The 22,583-nt window shown below is 42.5% G+C and overlaps 1 protein-coding gene and 2 long non-coding RNA genes across 12 annotated transcripts in view; 1 reads left to right on the top strand and 2 right to left on the bottom strand.

The window, feature by feature from the left end:
* Window positions 1-336: 336 nt before the first annotated feature.
* Window positions 337-21,817, bottom strand: LOC309527041. Of its 8 annotated transcripts, none has more exons than XR_014217052.1 (5): window positions 21,194-21,462; window positions 17,121-17,294; window positions 6,317-6,401; window positions 5,005-5,176; window positions 337-351 (listed from the first exon to the last, which is right to left on the bottom strand). It is a non-coding gene; the product is annotated as an uncharacterized lncRNA (long non-coding RNA). The 8 variants fall into 8 exon arrangements; XR_014217053.1 differs by lacking the exon at window positions 337-351 and adding an exon at window positions 2,162-2,176; XR_014217054.1 differs by lacking the exon at window positions 337-351 and adding an exon at window positions 21,570-21,817 and having other exon boundaries at window positions 4,878-5,176; window positions 21,194-21,266.
* On the bottom strand, window positions 13,192-16,811 carry LOC309527052. Its single transcript, XR_014217082.1, has 2 exons — window positions 15,812-16,811; window positions 13,192-13,408 (listed from the first exon to the last, which is right to left on the bottom strand). It is a non-coding gene; the product is annotated as an uncharacterized lncRNA (long non-coding RNA).
* The window catches only part of DPYSL3 (dihydropyrimidinase like 3), a 54,675-nt gene continuing 52,171 nt past the window's right edge, over window positions 20,080-22,583 (top strand). The window contains exon 1 of one of the 3 annotated variants that reach the window (XM_082213489.1): window positions 20,080-20,921. In XM_082213489.1, coding sequence (XP_082069615.1) covers window positions 20,565-20,921 — 357 coding nt within the window. In that variant the 5' untranslated portion in view covers window positions 20,080-20,564. Of the gene's footprint in view, window positions 20,922-21,531; window positions 21,601-22,583 lie in introns of those variants that run through there. The other 2 variants (XM_082213490.1, XM_082213491.1) reach the window with 2 other exon arrangements.

A 22,583-nucleotide genomic window follows, 5' to 3' on the forward strand; every position in this document is an offset into this window, starting at 1 on the left:
CGGACCTCTGGAACGAATTAAGTTTTTAACCCGAGGTACCACTGTATTGAACTTTTTATTATTGTGAAGGCTCAGGGGTAAACTAGCAAATATACGCAGTGACCACTAGAAGCAGAAAATAGGTGGAAGTCCTACCTATCCCGTAGTAACTAGTTTTCTATTCAACTTGCAGAATACTAATTTAAAATAGTTTTTCCTCTCTTTAAATCCAAGTGTACAACGAAGGCAATAACATAATCTGAATACTATACATATCTATTCATATATAAGTTCCACTGAGTATGTGTAGGATTTTAGTCTTTTTGTCAAATGGTGTGTTCTGCCCTAGTTGCAGTAATTCTTGTTCTTGACCTAAAAATCAAGAAAAAGAGTGGTTAATTAAAAAAAATCATACAGAAGGCATAAGGTATATGAAAGAAGGCTTTGCCTGTGGTAATGGAATAGTGTGGAAAAGCTGTGTCTGCTATTTGCTCTGCAATAGCACACTGAGATTTTTCTAGAGCAAGTTATTTGCGGCTTGTAGCCTCAATCTTGGCATAATACGGAAATGTAAAACAAAGAGTGCTGTAATGGGAAATAAAGAAATTTGTACAGGATGTTATAATTTGCAGCATATTAGCAATTAGATTATTAGGTCCCTGTAAAAGAGGACCCATCAGCATATTTGTAAAAATGCTTTATAGAAAACCTCTTTGCTTAAACAAAACTCTGTGCATAAATATAACTTGTTTTGGAAAAAAACAGTCTTTTGGCACTTCATTGCATGAAATGCTGTCCTGAGTTTTAGGTATTTATATACATGGCTGGGTGGGGGAATCGTAAACAGTGAAGCTGAAATGAAATGTATCAACAAACATACTTTTTTGCCTTTAATTTCCTTCTGGCTTTACTGTTTACTGTTTCCCTCCTCAACCATGTATGTATGTATAGGCTCACAGGCCCTAAAGGAAGAAACCAGACCAAATAGCACTTCTATTGTACAACTTATTTAGGTTGCAGTTCTTTATTGGGATTCTGTAACTGTTGGGAATATGTGAGTGTGGGTGATTGTGTGCAGGTGCAGAATGCCTAAGGCACAGGCATGTTAGTAGATGTTAATACTGAGTATTAGTGTATTGAGTAGAAATCTCTGTTATGGAATATGATGTTTTATATATTGTAACCATGGATTTTGATGATTAGCATATTGCCTTTAGTTTTTTGCCTTTTCTGTAAATTGCTTTGTGATCTTTTCTGAAGAAAAGTGGTGTATAAATACTTAAAATAAAATAAACAAATAGTATTTATATACACACATTGTTATGCATATATGGTGTTTAAAAAATTGTATCTGTATTTTTAATGAAGATTTTAGATTTTTTTGTGGGGGGGGGTGTGTAACCCACTTAGAGGTTTCAGCCAATTACGGTAAGTAGCATACAAGTTCTATTAAATATATCACACCTACAACTCAGGATAACATTTGTGCATTTGATGAAGCAAAAGCTTTTGTCATAATTAATAAGTTAGTTCTTACAGTATCACACAACTGCAAGAGACTAATATGCCGGCCTCCTCTGGAAATGGTTGCTTTGGATAATATTGCTGGAAGAAAAGGCCAGTTGCTTACAGCCTATAATTGTGCTTCTGTAACATCTTTTAAAAACTCTGTTTTGCTTATGCTGTAAACCAAATAGTAAATACTCTGGTTCTTGTGAGTTTCTTGATAGTTTGAAAGATTCACAGTTATTAGTTTATGTTGCTCCACAATGCAATGATGACTTTGAAATTTACTTTATTGATTTACATAGTACTCTGTTGGTCCATCTAGCTCTGAAGGAGCTATGTCTTGACAAGCAAAGATCACTCCCATCCCTTCCTCTTTAGTTTCTTTTAAGTGGAGATAGAATTTAACTTGGAAACTTATGCATGCATATTTATTATGCACAATGTAAAACTACTTTTATGTGCCCCTAAAACAAATAGACACAGTTACAATTAAAGAAAATCCTACTGTAATTACACTGACTGACTCTCCCATAAACATTCTTCGTAAAAGGTCAGCAAAGCCACTTCCACTTTGTATGTATATTTCCAAGAGAAAGTTCAAAGACCCGTGCTGTCACTCTCTTCCAAGAATTTCCAGGAGCTCTTTTAGATAAGCCTAGGCTACATGGATGTGCTGATTCATATGTCACTTTGGAGAAAGAGAGAAAATCAGTGAAGGCAATCTGCAGCTTCCAGGATACTTGATTAAAGCCCAAAGGAATGACAGTCTTTGCCAAATATTTATATTGCAATACCCTCAGCCTGTGCTGGTTAAATAGTATGAATTCCTTTGTATATTAGAAAGGGACACTTATAAGTAATTGAGTGTTCCATTACAGTGGTACCTCGGGTTACATACGCCTCAGGTTACATACGCTTCAGGTTACAGACTCCGCTAACCCAGAAATAATACCTCAGGTTAAGAACTTAATTTGTTCTGGAGGTCCGTTCTTAACCTGAAACTGTTCTTAACCTGAAGCACCACTTTAGCTAATAAGGCCTCCCGCTGCTGCCACGCAGCCGCAACGTGATTTCTGTTCTCATCCTGAAACAAAGTTCTTAACCTGAGGTACTACTAACATGAGCCTCTGATATTGGTAGGCATTCTGAAGCCTCCAGATTGGCCAGGCCTGGTCTAAAGACTAGGATCTTAGGCTTCTGCCTTGTCCTGCTTAGCAGAACAGAACCTTCTTGCTGTAGCTCCAGTGCCAAGCCACTGGCAATGGGAATGTAAAAATGAACAAAGCTTCCAGGCTCTGGTTATGTCTACACATAGCCCCAATCTGGCTTTGTCAAAAACAATATTCATGATTTTGGAGGGGCAAGAGAAGAAATCCACACCAATCATGTTGATAATGTTCAATCCCAGTGGCTTTTCTGTTTGCGCCAACATATTTCAAACCCAGAACAACTTCCCTGTAGTCCTTTGCTATGCACAACCTCAAACTGAACTCGCCAAGTGGATGCTTAGAGTGACAGGCATACTCTATGGATTTTAGCAGCACAGCAACCTATTGTAGCAATCCCTAAGGAAGAAATATTTGCTGTTAGTAGCTAGCTTAAGGGTTGTTTTTGTCCCCGATTTGGTTATTTCTGCAGACTGGGTTTTTCTTTACAATCCCATCCCCTTATTGCTATTTGGTGACCATTGCAAAGGAGGCCAAGAGCAAATGAATACAGGATAGACACAAATGCTAGCCTTAAATGTATTGAGTAGGAGCATTACTCTGAGTAAGTCACTACTGGCTGTGAATGTAGCATCTGTGGAGTGTTCTCATTTTTGCCACGTTGCATCTCTCACTCTGCCTAGAGCCTTTTGTGCCTTACATTGGCCCAGTTCCCGAACAGCTTCTTCAAATGCCCAAAGACTTTGAGCTCATTCATTTCATCTCCACAGCTCCTCTTGCTAAATCCCAGAGCTTCAGTGTCTTGCTTGATTGATGAAGGCAGACAGCTTTCTTTGGCTTGTATAATCAGGAGAAGCCACTGAATACTCTCCACAAATGTGCATTTCTTTTATGGATTTCTTCCTCTCCATTTTTAATTTGGGGTAAATTCATCCCAGAGGTGAGATTATAACTTTATTCCCGCCCACAAAAAATACTCCACGAGTTAATGAACTGAAACACAGTAGTAGTGTTTCCATGAAAATGATTCATTTAAATGTATCTAAGACAGGCATAGGAAAACTCCGGCCCTCCAGATGTTTGGGACTACAATTCCCATCATCCCTAGCTAACAGGACCAGTAGTCAGGGATGGTGGGAATTGTAGTCCCAAACATCTGGAGGGCTGGAGTTGGCCTATATCTGATCTAAAACAATAAACCCATCAATCTCCTCTAAGGTATCTTCTTCCCTCTTTGGACACCTCTTCCCTGAAGTCCATGAAGCTGCAATGATAGCCCACTACTTGATCTATCTCTGCACCAGGAATGAGGAAAACATCTCAGCTTAAAGGAAGCGTTCCCTCATGGGCAAGCTTTGGAGCAGTGGGTGAGGCCAGAGGCAAAAAGTGGGCAAGACAACAGACGTGGTCTCTGTGCAGTAGGTTACAATCTATACAGATGGTCAGTGGTTTCTACACTCACATTTCCACCCTCCATCCAGACAAGAAAGTGGCATTATTCAGGGACACATTTCATTCAGGCAAAAGTACTGAGGAGGGTATTGCAGGGCCAGTAAGGAGGGTATTGCAGGGTAGATGAGGTAGGAAGTCTGGTGTGGGAAGAATCCCAAAGGCTTGACAGAGAGACCTGGAGGGCCACATTTGATCTCCAGTCATGAGATTTCCCAGCCTTACAATACCTTCCAGGGACTGCCAATGCAGCACCCATGCACAACAGTACCTCCTATGGCACCTGCAAAAGCCCTCAATAAATATCCACTCAAAAATCCACAATGCACAAGAAACAGATTGGTCTTCCTGTTTCCACTGACATGGCCTCTCCCATATTGAACACACCCCTTAACAAGACCAGGTTTCATTGGATGCCAGGCCTGGGCACCTACCCTCTTTCCATTATGAACAGAGGAGAGGGACAAAGAGCTTCTTTAGGAGAGTGTGGTGGTAGAAGATGAAGGAGACTTTTCCCATTGGTGGGGAAGGGGCTGAGGGTGGCATGCTCCCATCACTCTGTGGTCCTTTTTCCGCTCTCTTGGATGTGGCAGCCATTTTGTGTTGTGTCATGATCCACAGCAGCCCTTGTGTGTTAATGTTACTCTCCCACAGCCATCGTTTCATATTATGCCACACACCCCACAGCATCCATGTTATTGATACCCACAGCACTTTTCCAAAATTCCAAATGTGCCAACAAAGGTTGGCAGCTCCTACTAACTATACACCATATCCTAGGAGAACTTGTTAATTCATGCTAATTCTCCTGCTGCTTTATGCTGATGGCTTTAAACAATAATGATTCTACTTTTATTCACCCTCTCCTCCTCCTTAAAAAATAAATAAATCTGTGCCTCACATTGTCAGTACTTGGCCATGTTTTCCTGTTCCTGGTGACATGTGGCAAAGCAGATATGTGGAATAAAGAATTATCCAAGGGTAAGTGGTGGAAATGTTGTCAATTTGGATAAGTAGCAGTTTAGGAAAAGGGGCTTGGGTGGGGCCTCTTCTCTGATGAATCTCTCCAGCACCTGAAACAAAAGCAGTAGGAAAGGTTTTGGCTTAAAATAAAAAATAAAAATCTGAGATTCAGTTCACAGCATTTAGAACATCTGTTTTTCCTGACATGCAACATGTTCTGTTTTAGAATATAAAGAACTTAAACATATTTTCATCTGTTCCTACTTTGTCCAGCAGCCGTTGTTTCTCAAAACAAACTTCTGCCAATATCTAGGTTCATTTGATGGCCAAAAGTATGTCTCTCTGTAGGCTTTCTTTTGCATGTCTCTTCTTTCAAGTGCAAAGCATTAAAAAATAAACTCCAAATGCTGAACATACGATTCTCCTCCATCCCAGAGGCTGAGATACTTAGAAGTTTGCTTTTAGAAACAAACTGTCAAACAATGAAAGTGGGATCAGCTTTGTTTTTCATGCCTTTGATGGAAATAAATGGTTTGCATCCTGGTATTTAAAGCCTCATTGTTCCCTGTAAAAACCCTCCAGTTTATGCTAGCCTAAATAAAATATTTACTTATTTTACGCTTAATATTTTTCCTTAATGTAAGACAGAGTCACTTTCTGAGCATAACAGACAGTTTCTACTCCAGGGCTTTGCATGGGACAAGCAGATGCTAATTTGAGGAGAGAGGTGAATACAAATTTTGGGTTGGAAGGGAAGCAGATCATGAAACTTGTATTGGGGAAAAAAACCAACAACTTGGAAATTGTGTGGATAAGATCCCTTGTCTTAATGAGATGGATTCTGCTGTTTCATACACAACACATTTCTCCTGGTGAAGGGTCAGGGTGGAGGTACTCTAACTGATCATCAGTAGAGCACATGGTTCAGTTCCTAGCATCTCCATCTAAAAAGGATGGTGATAAGAAATATTTCTGACCTGGAGAGCTCCAGCCTATACTGAGCTAAATCATAGAATTATGGAATCATAGAGTTGGAAGGGACCCTGAGAATCATCTAGTCCAACCCTCTGCAATGCAGGAATATGCAGATTTCCCTTACGGGGATGGAACCTGCAGCCTTGGTGTTATCAGCACCACGCTCTAACCAACTGAGCTACCCATTTGACCAAATGGACAAATACTGAGTGAGATGGATCTGGCAGAAGGCAGAGCCATATGCTTCTGACACATTACTGCAGCTGTAGCATTACATGAAGAAACATCCTGTAGCAGCCTTGCTGAAGGTCTGGGTCACTGAGAAGACAGGAGACCAGCTGGGAATCTTGTGCATGTCATCTTAAGTTCCATGGAAGAAAGGCAGGATATAAACATAATCACAAGTATTTATTATTTCAAACATTCATATCTGCCTTCCCATCTTTTAGTGCCCAAGATGGCTTATTTAAGATCAGACGATTATTTTTAGAAATCAGCTAATACATGGAAATATGGAAACAAAAACCCAACCATATGCCCAAACACATCAAAAACTAAGTCTGAGAAGCAGAGCAACGAACACTGAGCAGCCATCAGGAAAATGCCTTGATGTGTAAAAGATGGCACTGACTCAGTTTTTCTGCCATGGGTGTTCCAAAGACTGGGCACTGCAAATGCAAGGGTCCTTCACCACCTACTTTGCCTCTGAAATGGGAGGACTTGGAGCAGGGCTTGCACTGATTACTTCAGTGGATAAGCAATTTCATATAGAAGGAGGCAGGTCTTCAGAAATGCCAGCCGTAAACCTAAATCCCAGTCTGGCCACTGAAGGTCGTAACCTAGCTATGTTAGAAGGTCATAGCACTAGCTATGTTAGTGGTGCTACACAATTTCTAGTGAGAACTTGTAAAGCAAACAAGGAAGTCTTCTAATAGACCTCTGGGAAGACATTTTCATTCTGTTTGCTGGGGTTTTTTTACTAGTTGACTTCTTGAAGTTACTAATAGGCTTATTTGCACCCTTGTGTGGTGGCAACCATTGGAGATAACACTGCTGGCAGGAGTGTCTCCTCTGCTGTACTTAAAATGGGTGCAACATAGGCCTCCACAGTGGTGGTACAGCCCCCTGATCATTCATGCAGTCACTGCGTGGTATTGCTTTCCTCAAGCATGAAATGAATGCAAATGCAACAAGCTATTTATATACAGTACAATAATAAAAATAACTATAATTTCTTAGGAATGTAGTACAATAATAAAAATAACTATAATTTCTTAGGAATGTAATATTGGCTCTGAAGAAGCATATGCTAACCTAAGATTAAAGCTCATTGCTTTAACCTGGTGATCCACGACCAGCTGGGATCAAGACACTGAAATGCCCTTGAATTCTTTGCCAAGTTAAGCCTTTAAGTGACAAAATAAATATATTTGCTTGGGTGGACCACGACAGAATTGCTGCCATTGCTTGGAGAAATGAGTCGTGCATCAGATTAACCGCTGGCAGACTCTTTACAAAAGGCCAAACAGATTCTGGAGACTGCCTGTGTTTGGTCGCTTCATAAAGCTCTTTCTTTGGTGAATCCCATTGGTGCAGAGCATAGGATCAGGATTCAAATCACTTTCCCAATGTAGCAGTGGAAGTATCTTGCTTTGAAGATGCAACATGAAGCCACAACAGTGCAGCACATCCTGTTTTGGCTATGTGGGACAACCATTGAAAGGTGGACATGAGAAGTAGTGCAGGAGACATAGCAATGTAAAGAAAACCTCTGCTCACTTTCAGCCTTAACAATGCTGAGTTATTGTTAACATTATTCCTAACTGTGCAAAATGCCGAGGGCTGCCCTTCTGCCAGGCCTACTTTCTTAGAAGAGGAAATATATAATTACAGTGTCCTTCCCATTGTAATTTCCCTTTATTGCATTTTCAATAGATGATCTATGGTGCTAGCTATATATCAGCTATGCCAATCGGGTTATTCCCTCATTACTTGTCTTCTGTGTACAATTAGGAAAGGGTGCTGTCTCCAGATCCACCAGAAAACCATTTTAATATCATTTCGCACTGATGTGGTGGTAGCAGAGAAAAGAGGAATTTCCTCCTAAGGACTTGACTTTCAGATGGTTGGTTTGGGATGGATAAGGAGTATGTATGTGTGTGTGCGGGCAGACAGTTATTTCCTTGGTATTATTCCTTATTTCATTTGTGTTATCTCCCTTCCTCCAAGGAGTTCATATTTTCTAGATAATTGTGAAATGATGAGACAAAAATCATGGTGTGGCAGTTAGAGCAGTTTTTTCTAACTACAGTGGTACCTTGGGTTGCAGACGCTTCAGGTTACAGATGCTTCAGGTTACAGACTCCGCTAACCCAGAAATAGTACCTCGGGTTAAGAACTTTGCTTCAGGATGAGAACAGAAATCGCATGGTGGCAGCTGGAGGCCCCATTAGCTAAAGTGGTACCTCAGGTTAAGAACAGTTTCAGGTTAAGAACGGACCTCCGGAAATGGAAACAAGAGGAAATACCGACGATATAAGAATGGAGAATGAAACTGACAGACTATGCGGAATTGGATAAATTAACTGGGAAAATCAGATATGTGCGAGACCAAAAGTTCATCGAAGACTGGGGAAAGTTTGTAGAATATCTGAAAAATGTATGTGATGTACAAACAACGCTATTGGGGTTTCAAGAGGCACTGTAAAAGTTGAGATGTATTGTTAAAAAGAAATAGAAGGGGGAGGGAAGACAAATGGCAATACAAATGAAGGGAATGCGCACTGAAGAGATAAATACGAATGATTGCCAGGGAAGCTGAAGGAAGTCCAAAAAGAGATAATTTGTTAAAATTTGGATAAAAATGTACAACTGCATTGGAAAATTAATAAAAAATTATTATTATTTTTTAAAAAAGAACGGACCTCCGGAACGAATTAAGTACTTAACCCAAGGTACCACTGTAGTGCACTCCAGCTATGCTGGCTGGGATTGATGGAAGTTCTGGTCCAAAACAGCTGGAAGGCTCAGGTTGGAGAAGCCTAAGATACAGCAATGGCCTAGGGCTGTGAAGACTGAAGTTCAAATCCCTGATCAGGCATGAAGCTTACTAAGTGACTCTGGGACAGTCCTGAACTCTCAATCTAACCCACTTCTCGGTGGAGAACCACATGCAACATCCTAAACTTCTTGGGACACAAATGCACTTCATCCCCTAAAATGGTGTGAAGTGCTGAGCAAAAGTGTCTGGAAAACAAATACTGAGCAGCACTGTTTACCTGATGTTAGCTTTCTTCTTCTTCTTTGGGAACAAAGATAAAGTGCAGCTGGTATAAGACAGGATGTAACTGACTTAAAGACAAACATTAAGAGGAATGTTGTGGTCATGGCCCTGAAAGCAGCTGTTTGTGTGTAATCACCAAAATATTTTATTCTCCAAGCACCTAAATCATTTGACCCACATGAGACAATCCAGAAACATAAAGACTCAGGGATGGGGGAAATTGTCCCTCCGTGTCTATAAATAACTCTCATGCCCAATGTAAAATAGAGCAAGAATAAAAACTAGATTTATTATACCACAGTGCTCCATTTGGTTTCAACTGAGGTGACCCACATCTGAGGGAGGGATGCTACTAATAATTTTTTTAAAATCACTGCACCGTATTGAAATATCAGCTGAGATCTACGCTACTGAGGATGGACTATAGTTCAGTGGTAGAGCAAGTGCTTTGCATGCAGAAAATCCTAAAGTCCAAACTCTGGCATCTCCCGTTAGAGGATTTCAAACAGCAGGGCTGAGAAAGGCCTCTGTGAGTCAGAGTTGACAGCACTAGGCTAAAGCTAGTGGGTAGGAGGTAGATCATGGCACCTTCCCTCTGCTGGGATGTGCGTGCAAAAAATGCTGGCATAGTTGGAGATAAACTGATAATGCAAAACCCTTTTCAAGTTCTTAAGCAAGAATGCAAAGTCAGAATCACTTAACACAACTCAGTTATGTCTTATATGTTAAGACAAGCTGAATGTGCATTCTTTGTAAAGTTAAAAATGCATCAGTGGACACGAAGCAGTTATCCCTCACCACCTCGCCTTACAATGACCCTGGGCATTCCTACTGGGCATCAGTGGGTTGCTTATTGCTGCAGCTTGAAGAGGAATCAATGTTTTTTTGTTAAAAATTTAAAGCATCAGTGAAGAAACTTTTTCAGCACGAGGACCAGATTCCCTTCTGGGCCACCTTTTGAGAGTGATGTAAATTTTACCTTTGTGCAGGTTAGTCTGCACACACTAATGTATACTGCTGTCTCCCATCTAGACAAACAAGAGTTTGCCAAAGTTCAAGGGCACATTGCAGCCAGCCAAAAACGCTTGTGCAAAGGAAGGGCAGTGAGGGGTGTGGTCTGGGGAGAGTTCCATGGGCCAGAGAGAGAATCCTGGAGGGCCACATTTGGGCCTGAAGTTCCCCACCTGTCTTAAACTATGGGAGAGTACACCTTCAGGGGTGAAGTCAAACCGCTGGAGAGTTACAGCGCCTGCTGTGGCTGTAGAGACTGATGAGGGAGAGACGTGTTTTGTTGCAGCTGGGGCAGATAAAGGCGTCCAGTTGTGCTGTTGCAGATGCACCATGGCATTTCTTCTCTCTGTACTCTTCCCAGCGGTCATTCCTCCTCTGGTCACTGCAAGCACTTGTTTGTCTGCAAGTGCTGCAGTTGACTGCAAGGGACTCCCACATGGTGGGGTTAATGTTGCCAGCTTTCATGTCACGCTTGCAGACATCTTTGCAATGCAGAGTTGGTCTGCCAACGGGCCTGGTGCCTGAAGCTGGCTCCCCGTAGATTACACCCTTGGGTATCCTGCCATCTTCCATTCTGTGGAGATGGAGTAGACGTCACTGAGACAGGAGTGTGAACATGCTGGGAACATGTGGGATTGGGAGAGCACATCTCTGCTTGAGACTCTGTACTGCTAACTGATGCCCAAGGCTGCCTTCTACTAATCCATTTACAGTGGTACTTCGGGTTAAGTACTTAATTCGTTCTGGAGGTCCGTTCTTAACCTGAAACTATTCTTAACCTGAGGTACCACTTTAGCTAATGGGGCCTCCCGCTGCCGCCACGCTGCTGGAGCACGATTTCTGTTCTCATCCTGAAGCAAAATTCTTAACCCGAGGTACTATTTCTGGGTTAGCGGAGTCTGTAACCTGAAGCGTATGTAACCCGAGGTACCCCTGTATAGAAACGACCTTTGCAAAAATTACACACTCTGGAAAACTGGGCCCTAATTTCCTGATAACACCAAGGTTTCCACTTGTTAGGAAAGCCAGATTGCACGTAAAGAGGAAGCTGATAATTGCAGTGTTTCCACTTTCCTCCTGATCTCCATTCAGTTTTTATCACACAGTTTGGCTTACTGTAGAGAGTTTGGAAAAAGAGGTCTACTAAAAATAAAGAGGTGTTTGATAACACATGTTTTGATGAATCATCTACGAATCATTTGTGGGAGACGCTGAAATTAGACAAAACACCAGAAAATATGTTGTGGCATTCCATCTTGCCTTGGTAGGGGACATACAGACAGAGTAGTAAACCAACAGGAATTTGCTATTAGTAACTTGGTTTCTGTCATTTGCATAATAGCAAAATGTAATAATTGTTTCCCACAATTACATATACTAAAAATTATGGTGAAAATCAAGTGGTTTTTTCCCCCCATGACAAGTTCATAAAGACATTTTAGTTAAAAATTATTCTCAATTTTCACAAAACCTAGCTAGCAGACCCACAACAAGCAACAAAGAAAATGAACAATGAATTCTAGGAGTCAAAAAATTATAGAACACCATACCATGTGGAGTGGTTATGTCTCATTTCATTAACTAATCTTCCTGTGAAAAGGGATTGGCTTAAAGGATATTTTGAAGAAGGCTGGACAATTCTTCCTCATTCATAGTTGTTCTTACGAATTGCTTTGCAAAGCACTTGGGAGCTTTTTAGCATTTCCAAGTGTCTGATGCTGAAATAGTATTTCTGTCATTTCCATTAATGTAAGCATTTTAAAAATTAGTTTACTTTTCTGTAAAGCAATCTGACATGAAAAAGAATTGGGTTGCTGAATGAAGAATATGGCATTATAGGGCAGGAGTTCAAAGTATTGTATGTTAAGTCTCAGAAACTAAACTGGAATTTTAAATGTGACTATGGCTTTTTCCTGAAGGGTTGGGAAAATCCCAAACATGCTCACTTAAGCTGCAATTCTATACCCATTTACCTTCGTAAGTGGGGCCTACTTCTGAGTAAACATATAAGATTGTGTTGTCAGTGCAGTGCACCAAGATAGCACAAGCAAAATAATACCCACATTTACATCCTGCACGTGCTTGCCTGACGTATGCAAGGATGTAGAGGCTACATACAGGCTGCATACAGTAACAGACCCTCCAAGTGTCTCTATTTTCCAGAGACAGTCCTGGATTTACTGAAGCCATCCCAGTTTCTGATTTGATCAGAGAATGTCCTGCTTTTCCTTAAGATGTCTCTATTTTCATCAGAGAAATGTTGGAGTGTATGCATTAAAGGTTGTAGCACATGACAACAAAAGTACAGAAGGCAGCTAAATTCTTCTGTTTGGCCTTCTCAGTAGTGACACCCTCCCTGTGGAACCCCCTCCCTTCAGATGTCAAGGAGATAAAGAACTACATAAGGAAGACATCTGAAGGCAGCTCTGTATAGGAAGTTTTTTAATTTTTGATGTTTTACTATGCTTTCATACAGTGCTTTTTCTGGGGGTATGCAGGGGTACGCATACCCCTAACCATTTTGTGAATCTAACGGGAGAAGAAACTAAAATATTTTTTTTAAAAAAAGTTTCTTCTCTAGCACAGTGAATAGTCAGTTCCGTTGCTGCCCCCAATGGCGGCCTCATTTCCTGTCATGGTCTCAGACGGAAGCAAGCGTTTAATGTGTGAAGTAGGAGTTGGAATCTAGCATGGTGATTGGTCAGTTCCATTGTTACCACCTCCGATGGCGGCTTCATTTACTTTCCTGGTGATTTTCTTGAGTCAAAATGAGAGTACCCCTAAACATTTTTTTAGAAAAAAAGCACTGCTTTCATATATGCTGTAAACTGCCTAGACTGGGTGGGGTATAACAACAACAACAAAAACAACTTCTATAGGGAAAACCTTATGTGTAGATATCCCTTTGGTCCCAATTCTTTTAGTGTTGACTCTGGAATAAGTGTAGTCATTTTGCATTTGGGACAATTTCACTTCTTTTCCAGGTTGTCAAGACTTTGGCTGTTAATTTTAAAATTAATCATATTTGGCAGCATCCTGCCCTGATTAGTTCTCCATTTCCAGGATTCTTATTCTGAAATATATAGTACACACAGTTACATTATACTTGTTAGGCAACAGTTTTATTATTCCTCATTCCAGCCATGGTCCCTCCTGCTCCACCTCGGTACTATTAAAATATTCCACCCTTTTCTTTCTAACACTGAACATGAGCATTTCTACTTACTGACCCATCCTTAATGGCACACCCCGCCTTTTCTTTTTTGCTCTCTCCTAATACTGAGTAATGGGACGCGGGTGGCGCTGTGGGCTAAAGCCTCAACGCCTAGGGCTTGCCGATCGAAAGGTCGGCGGTTCGAATCCCCGCGGCGGGGTGCGCTCCCGCTGCTCGGTCCCAGCGCCTGCCCACCTAGCAGTTCGAAAGCACCCCCGGGTGCAAGTAGATAAATAGGTACCGCTTACCAGCGGGAAGGTAAACGGCGTTCCGTGTGCGGCTCTGGCTCGCCAGAGCAGCGTTGTCACGCTGGCCACGTGACCCGGAAGTGTCCCCGGACAGCGCTGGCCCCCGGCCAATAGATGTGAGATGGGCGCACAAACCCCAGAGTCTGTCAAGACTGGCCCGCTCGGGCAGGGGTACCTTTACCTTTACCTTTAATACTGAGTAGTTATGGACAATTTCTAAGCCATTTGGAAATGAGGCTAATGCTGAGAAATATTTGTATCTTCTAATTGGATTGTGCTTGGTACTGTCAAGTAGCACACACAGCTTTGACATTATTAATATTTCAGACGATAATACTGTAAAAGGAGTCACTTGGAGATTTGTCATCCATTTAAGTAATGCAACAGAATAATGAGGTTTTGAGACAGAGCCATTAGCTGCTCTTGCATGGCTGTCTGGTTAAGATGCTGCTATTTGAAAGTCTATCAGCGCCAATCCTGGATATTTTGCCGCTTAATCAACTTCCTCTCCCACCCCCCAACCTCAATATGATGCTCCCTTCTTTCCTCTTTGCAGTAGTGTGTACCTGATCTGCCGTTCTCATGAGATACTATAACCAAGGTGGTGTGGTTGTGCTACAGAGGGCTCTGGACTGGGAACTTTGTGGACAGGCAGGCGGCACAGAGTGAGAGAGTTCAATCAGGATATATGGAGGGGGGAAGTGTTAAAGCTCTCTCCTCTACATGCTACGGTCCTGATCCAGCTTCTCCCCACCCCAACAAACAAACAAGAAACCTCAACTGTGTATGAGCAAACTGTGTAACAATCATCATATCTAGTTTGGCGGCAATATCACTTTGCGCAGGAAATCCAGACAGCAGCTACTTCTAACTTCCCTGGGTGGCTGGTACAAAGGGAAAAGGAAAAATTTGCTGCTCCCCTAAACTTGCCTCCCAGTCTGTCCCTTGCGCTGTTCAGACCTACCTTTCTCCAGAAGATGTTCCTAAAAGTACTATTTTGCCTAAGTCCACAGAGTCTTTTTTTTTTTACCCAACATTTGCTATTTTAAGTGTGCAATGGAAAATAGCCCTTTGTATTGTGAAATACAAAAACTGTTTAAAGAGTAAAAAAAACAAAAACATGCCTGAATCTCTACTATGCAGTGGGTGGTGAAAATCAGGGCTCATTTAGTGATCATTTGTTTCCATTCCATTATTTTCCTTACCCACAGACCATTGTTGGTTTTGGAGTCCGTTATACAGACAGTGGTGCGTACGAGAGGAAGAATTTATTGTTTTGAGAGTTTTCTCCTGTGAATCTTACTAATCACTGATAGACTTTTCTTAAACAAAACTCATTGTGGCTTCTGACATCAGCTTCACAGATGACATTCAGTCATGCGAATAAGTCAGAGATGGTAGTAGCAGGAGTAGGAGAAGGAACCAGACATGCTGACAATTATCTCTGAGAATGGCTGCTGTGTTATGTTGCACAGTCATTGAGTCTAGTCAATGAAAGTCTAGTCAGCAGATCTTGAGAAATTTAAAAAAAAAAACAAAAAACTGCTAGCAGTCAAAGCCCTGTGAGTGGTCTACTGCTTTCTAGCTGAAGTTATAGATCTGGTCAGTTCTGGATGGCAGACTGTAAGTATGTGATATAATAAAGGGTGGCCCAAAAGTAGCTATACATTCATTCAATCAATCAATCAATTGATTATTTTTCTTTACTGAGATTGCTAATGATGATAACTTGAGTCAAGAACAAAGAAACTGGATTCTAAAGCAGTATACCTACTTTTGGGCCACCCTGTATATAATAAATAAATATTTTCATGCAAACATTCATAAGGGACAATTCACATAATTGTGCACAGAAAGAAAAACACCGCAAACTGAGCTGTGCACACAGGAGACTCCCATTGTTTTTACAGTAGTGTCTAACATTAAACAGGATGCTTGTGGCTGTATAAATGGATTCTACCTTTGGGCACGCACAGATTCATTTACACTACCCTTTCTTCACCCACTTACATACCAAATAGAGGAATCTGTTAGTATGGGCAACCATCTGAAGTGAGCTAGGAACTAAGAGTTGTGGGACATTCCAGAAGTTAGGAGTAAAGAGAAATAAAGTTAGCAAGAAATAAAAGACCAACTACGGTGCAGAAGCAAAGGACAAACTGGGAGACAGGGCTAAGGATACAATAATATCCTGCTGTTCAGAAAGACTTCATTCCTCAAGTAGGAATCTAATTTTCCCTCCTGTCCAGAAGGATCCAATGGCTAGCCTGAGTGGGGAGACTCAGTACAGGACTGAAAGCTGCCATTTGACAGGTCACTTGCTCACCACACAGGGCAGCTCTCTCTGTGATTCTAGCAGCTTTCTCCTGATACACTGAAATCCCATTTATTTGTTTTTCCCCAAGAGATCCATAATCCTTAATTCCCTATCAGTAAATTGCAATCCAGGACCTTTCTGGTATAGTCAGTGAGTGCATGCTAAAGATGCTATTTTGACAGTGACTATGGTGTTCTCGTGACCACTTAATAAAAATCATATGAACCCTATTCTGCTTTACCTACTAACTCTTATGATTATGATTAAATGTATGCAACAGATTCAGAGACCACTGAAAGATGATGACTAATCTCTTGGTATGCAGTTGCTTTCTGAATAACAGTAAGAGTAAATGTGACATTGAATTGTTTTAAAGAAGTCCTTAAATAGGAGCAAAAGTATATCATTAATACTGTACAGTATTTACTCAAATCCAATGCTCACTTTTTTTGGCCAAATTACATTGCAAAAATTAAGGTGTGTATTAGATTCAATGCCACATTTACATTCACCAGCAAATAATTTTGTTTTGTTTCAAAGTTATGAAAATTGAGGTGTGCATTAGACTCGATGGCACATTAGATTCGAGTGACTATGGTAACTGAATAAGTGTAATAATTTGTACAGTATTATGCATTATAATGTAATCCCACAAACACACATACCCTCCACAAGTAGTGGCTTTGACAGTTGTAGAAACTTACCGGTGTTGAAGACTGTACATTCTTTGGGTTCTTGTAACACTGATTAGAATGTGAGTTCAATATCAGCATTATATCTTTCACAAGGAAGAATTACTACAACTTAAAATGGAGTCATCATGAAAATAACGATGGTAAGCAGTCCAGAGTTATCTTTGATTTTAACGGGCATTTGGGAACAATAACATCTCTTTTGGTGAATACTGCATGCGAGATGTGCAGATTCATCATTTCACTCCTTTTACCTTGTCACACATTTACGTAGTTTCCTAGCTTGCCAACATTTTTGTACGTCTGCAACTTACTGTCTCAGATGAATCCTTATTTTTTACTTTAGAGCAGCAGCTTGTTGGGAATTCATGAAACTTGTAGCTGTCACACTTTGGTTTACAGTAAACAAGCCTGCACATTTTCCAGAAGCATAGCCATGTCAGTCCATTTTAGCAAAAACAACGAAGGGCACGGTGGAACCCTAAAGACTTACACGACGTGGGAGCAAAAAAAAAAAAAGTACTTAGCAACACAGAGCTTTGAAGCCTGTTGTTATGATGTACTTTAACATTTATGCTAAACCATACCACAAAAAGCAAACTTGGTCATCAAGTAGTCAAAACAAACAGTTTGATCATTACAATAGTCTGATGGAATGAACTCAATAGTGTCATAAACAAACTGTATCATACAACTCTATCTGTGCATATTTATTATTTAATCAATATAGAGTTTGCAGGTAAAAAAATAAATTGCAAGTAAATATGATTATGTGTATTGCTATTTTCTGCTTTATTTGAAGTTGCCTTCATTCTTTCTTATTTATTTATTTATTTATTTATTTATTTATTTATTTATTTATTCAATCAGTTGCTTTATCTTGCCTAGGGCAACCTAAAACAACTTACAACCAAACAAACATACAATAAATCTCACATAGATACATTAAAACCAAGGGAAAAGATAAAAGCATTAAACACATCCCAATCACTTTTAAAAGCCACAGATAGTCAAAAGCCAAAGGCCTGGTATCTAAAGATATATAATGATGGTGCCAGGCACACCTCCCTGGGGACAGCATTCCACAAATGGGAAGTCGCCGCACAAAAGGGCTGTTCTTGTGTTGCCACCCTGCACACCTCTTGTCGAGAAGGCACACAAAGAAGGGCCTCAGATAAGGAGCGCAGGGTCTGGGTCTGTTCACATTGTGAGAGGTGGTCCTTGAGGTATTTAGAACTACTGTCTTTTTATGGAAAAGAATTTCCCTTACCTTAAGTTACTATAGGCAGGCAGAAATCAATACATAAAGTCCTTCCTGGCATGCATATATGGATGGAAAAAGATACATCTGTTGATTTCTGCCTCTCATGCAATTCTTAACAGTAGCAACTCTACAAATTATAAGTGAGCCTCTGGTAAGCTATAGTTTTCACTAAGCAAATGTGTTATTATCTATGTGCCTAATGTTGACCTCAGTGAGATTCTGAATGCATGCTGTACCATCATGTCTTTACTTCAACGTCTTTATTTAGGGAGAGATATGATTTAATTTAGCTATAAGTCTTGTAATTATAGATGCGTGTGGAAATATAAAATCATGGCTTCTGTTAGAAAATAAACTTCAGTTTGGAAGAAAAAAGAGGCCTCAGTTCCGAGCAGTCTTTCATGCCTTAAACTTTCATGGATAAAAGTGAAACTCTGCATAACATTCCTTCATTATGCTCTCTTGAGCTAGATAGGGTTGCCATATTTTGAAGAGCAAAAAAGAAGACACATTTGCCGACTTATACTTTTAACTATGGATCTCTATGACTCTCATCATGAAAAAGAGAATGTGTCCTGGAAAAAGAGGACATATGGCAACCCTAGCTAGAAACTATTATCAGTTCCAGTTCCTGGCCTCGGGGAGTAATGATGACGAGGCAAAACAAGAATTGGCCTTTTCTGCAGTGGCTCCCCAGCTGTGGACTGCTCTCTCTTACATTGCCTTTAGGCACCAGGCAAAAATGTTCACCTTCAACCAGGCCTTGGGCTGATTGTTATCCAATGCCCTTTTGGATGTGTTGTGGAAGAGGTGATTATTGGGTTGTTTCTGTTTTTATTATGTATTTTGTGGGGGGTTTTTATATTGTAGTTTTGTGTTGGGAACTTCTCGGAGATCTACAGCTAAAGGGTGGTATCCAAATGTAATAAATAATACTAATGTAGAACATGGGCAGGGAACATTTTCCTTATGTTCCTAAATAACTGCACTCAGCTTCCATACATCTGGGATTTAGGAGAGGTATCCATGTTTTATTTTAGAAATGAAATACTCCCAAACTTGCTACCTTTCGATTGCAATCTTCCTGTAACTTTAATATCATCTACATGGCGTACAGAAATTCATTTGGTGCAGTGGCCCCATCCCTGCATCTCCATGCCAGGAAAAATGGCACCTGCTGAACATATGCCCACAATGTGGTTGTTGGAAGGCATGGGGATTCCACCTGAAGTACTATGTAACTTGCCTGCACATTCAGTCACAATAGGGTAGGATGTCACTGGTTGTGAGCTATGGCAGCATAGGGGAATCTCCGGCCCATGGGCCTAATTTGGCCCGCCTGGCCGCTACAAATGTCTTGGAAGGTCGTTTTTTAGCAAGCCCCACTTGCTAAAGTCCTATTTGACACCAACTGCCATTTTCAGCAGCATTCCGCATGTTAAGACTTATATTTGTTATGAATGTTTCTTACATTTATGCATGTTGTGCACAGCAGAAGTAACCCAGGAAAGAGGTTCAGGCAAACATTTGATAAACCACCAAATGCCTCCTTCCATTCTGCAAGTCCAGTTCCTATTAAAAACACAGGAGGTCCAGATAAGGAACCTCTCACCAATGGCCAGAGATGACGGAAATTGTAGTTCAGCAACATCTCAAGGACCACAGATACCCCACACCTGATGTAGGGGGGCATAAGGAACCTCTCACCCTAGGAGCCAACTCCTGGGGGCAGAGTTCCCTTCGCGCACCCCCTGAAATATTTGCGAGGGCCAGGACCCCCCAAAGTTGATGGGCATTGTCATTCAAATAGGGTGCGTGCACCGCATCATGTGACCTATTTCTCTACCCCCCCCAAAAAAAAATATTTTATTCAAATTGGCACTTCTCCCTCTCCCAGCACTTGTGTGAAAAGCAGAAGTTCAGCCGGTGAAGTTTCTTTCCTGGCATGTTTCCCCCCTCCCCTCCCCCAACAAACTACTGCGAAGAAGAGACACAGATTTTTTTAAAAAAAATAGGCCGTCCTGTCAGGGACGTCGCGAGGATGGAGGCGAGCCGCTGCTGCCTGAGGGCTTCGGCGCCGGGCGCTTCAGGTGCCCGCCGTTGCCGTTACACAAACGCAGCCTAAGAAGAGCGGGCGCCGTTTCCCCCTCACGGCAGCGGCGGCCGGTGCTCGTCGTGTGAGGAAAAGTCCTCGTGGCCGGCCGGGCAGCCCTGCCGCCGCCGCCGCCGCCGCCTCCCTCTCTCCCTCCCTCCCTCCCACCAGGCGCTCTTTCTCCCTCTCTCCCCGTCAGCCAGTCACTCCGCGCTTGAGCTGAGGCGCGGCGGCTGCGGCAGAGGAGCCGGCTGAGGCGCGCTCTCCCCCTTTCCCGCCTCCTTCTCCTTCCTCGCAGGCAGGCGAAAGGGGCTCGACTTGCCACCCGGCGGCGGCGGCGGCGGCTTGGGCTCCCGAGCGTTGTTCGGCGCTGCCCGCCCGTCTGCCTTGCCTGCGGCGGCCATGACCTCGAGCGGCAGGCGGAGAGGCCGGGAGCGGGGGGAGCCTCACCAGCAGGAGGAGGATGAGGAGCTGCCCGTGTACCTGGCGCGCCCGGGCACCGCCGACCAAGTGCCCCGCCAGAAGTATGGCGGGATGTTCTGCAGCGTGGAGGGCGCCTTCGAGAGCAAGACGCTGGACTTCGCGGCGCTCAGCGTTGGGCAGAGAGGGGCCCGGAGAGCCCCGTCGCGGCAGCAGGAGCCCCAGCAGCCCCCGCCGGAGCCCGACGCGCCCCCGGACGAAGCCCCGGCCCGCAGCGTCGAAATCCGGGCCCGCTCCGGCAAGGAGCGCCTGCAAAACCTCGACTACGAGGATTACAAGGTAAAGGGGGTGGGATGGGGAGTCCCTCAAGGGTCAGAGAGGAGGCAGGGGGACCGCGGAAAGGGGCGGGAGGTGTCGGTGGGTGGCATCTCTGAGATGGGAAACAAAAGATGAGGCGATGAGGGCGAGGGAGACCCGCAGCCTGATCTGGAGGGGTGTGTAATGTGTGTGTTCGTGTCGACGGCTCTTTGTGGTGCCTGTTTACTCGCGAGTAAAGCGCCCCCGAATCGCAGCCTTCGGCAGCTGGACTGACACGAGACAAAACTACTTACTTCTGGGCTTGTGCGTGATCTGCCCTCTTGAGAAACGTCCGAAGCATCTTTCGAACATCTCGCCCTCCTCAAGCTGCGAAGCGGTTAAAATTCAACAGAAGTTAAAACAAAACGCCACGAATCCTACTTGGCCGTACATTTTTACGGCCTGTTCCGAAGTTGATGATGGCTGTTAAGACGGTTACTAAGAGAGAGAGGCCCCTAGCGCCCCCCCTTCCTCCTGAAAAATAAACTTAGCAACTAAATAATGTGTGGATGAGGCATCTTTTCAACACTGCTGCCTTGTGTTTCCTGACGTTCCCGATAAGCCCTTGCAGCTAGGAGTAATTCTGGTAAGATATCAGGGTTTAGGGATGTATGAAACAACCCTACATACTCTTAGTGGAGCCTGGATCTTAATTGTAGAGGTCACGTGACCACATTCTAATTATTATTCACCATCCTGTGAATGAATCAGTTGCTCATTCTGCTCTGTATATATGCTGAATCTTCTTTATTGCTCACAGAGGTTGTGGTTAACCAAGAGGAGGCTCTACAACTTTTTTCTGTTTCTTTTCAAGAGAAAAAGGGAGAGACAGCTTTTCTTTGCCATCAGCCTGTACTGCACAAGCCGAGTGTCAGCATTTTTAAAGTTATTAACTTAAAAGCTCTATGCCCTATGTTCCAAGAATGGTCAAGTAAGCCAATCAGGAGAGAATGTAGTCAACTTATGCCAGGATTGGTTACTTTAAAGTCAGTCCTCCCCATTTTCTTCATAAAAAGGATGAACTTGGAACTTAATTTAAATGGCTTGACTTTCAAAAGTTTGACCTTATAAGGAGCAGCTGAATAAAACAGGAACACCTTAAATATTGCATCATAGAAGTAAGAGCTCTTTTGTTAGAGGTTACATGCAACCTTTTAGGTTTTAAAAGTGGCCTAAGCATTCTTTTTTTAGGGACACGGGTGGCACTGTGGGTTAAACCACAGAGCCTAGGACTTGCCCATCAGAAGGTCAGCGGTTCGAATCCCCGCAACAGGGTGAGCTCCCGTTGCTCGGTCCCTGCTCCTGCCAACCTAGCAGTTTGAAAGCATGTCAAAGTGTAAGTAGATAAATAGGTACCATTCCGGCAGGAAGGTAAACGGCGTTTCCGTGCACTGCTCTGGTTCGCCAGAAGCGGCTTAGTCATGCTGGCCACATGACCCGGAAGCTGTACGCCGGCTCCCTCGACCAATAAAGCAAGATGAGTGCCGCAACCTCAGAGTCAGCAATGACTGGACCTAATGGTCAGGGGTCCTTTTACCTTTAATCATTCTTTTGGGATCCAAGAATTTCCAAGTCATTTATAAATAGCCTTTATTTATAGTTGGTCTGACCTACTGCAAAACAGGAAAAATACCTGAGAACTAC

The sequence above is a fragment of the Podarcis vaucheri genome, assembly GCF_965113315.1.
Source record: "Podarcis vaucheri genome assembly, chromosome: 2".
Taxonomy (NCBI): domain Eukaryota; kingdom Metazoa; phylum Chordata; class Lepidosauria; order Squamata; family Lacertidae; genus Podarcis; species Podarcis vaucheri.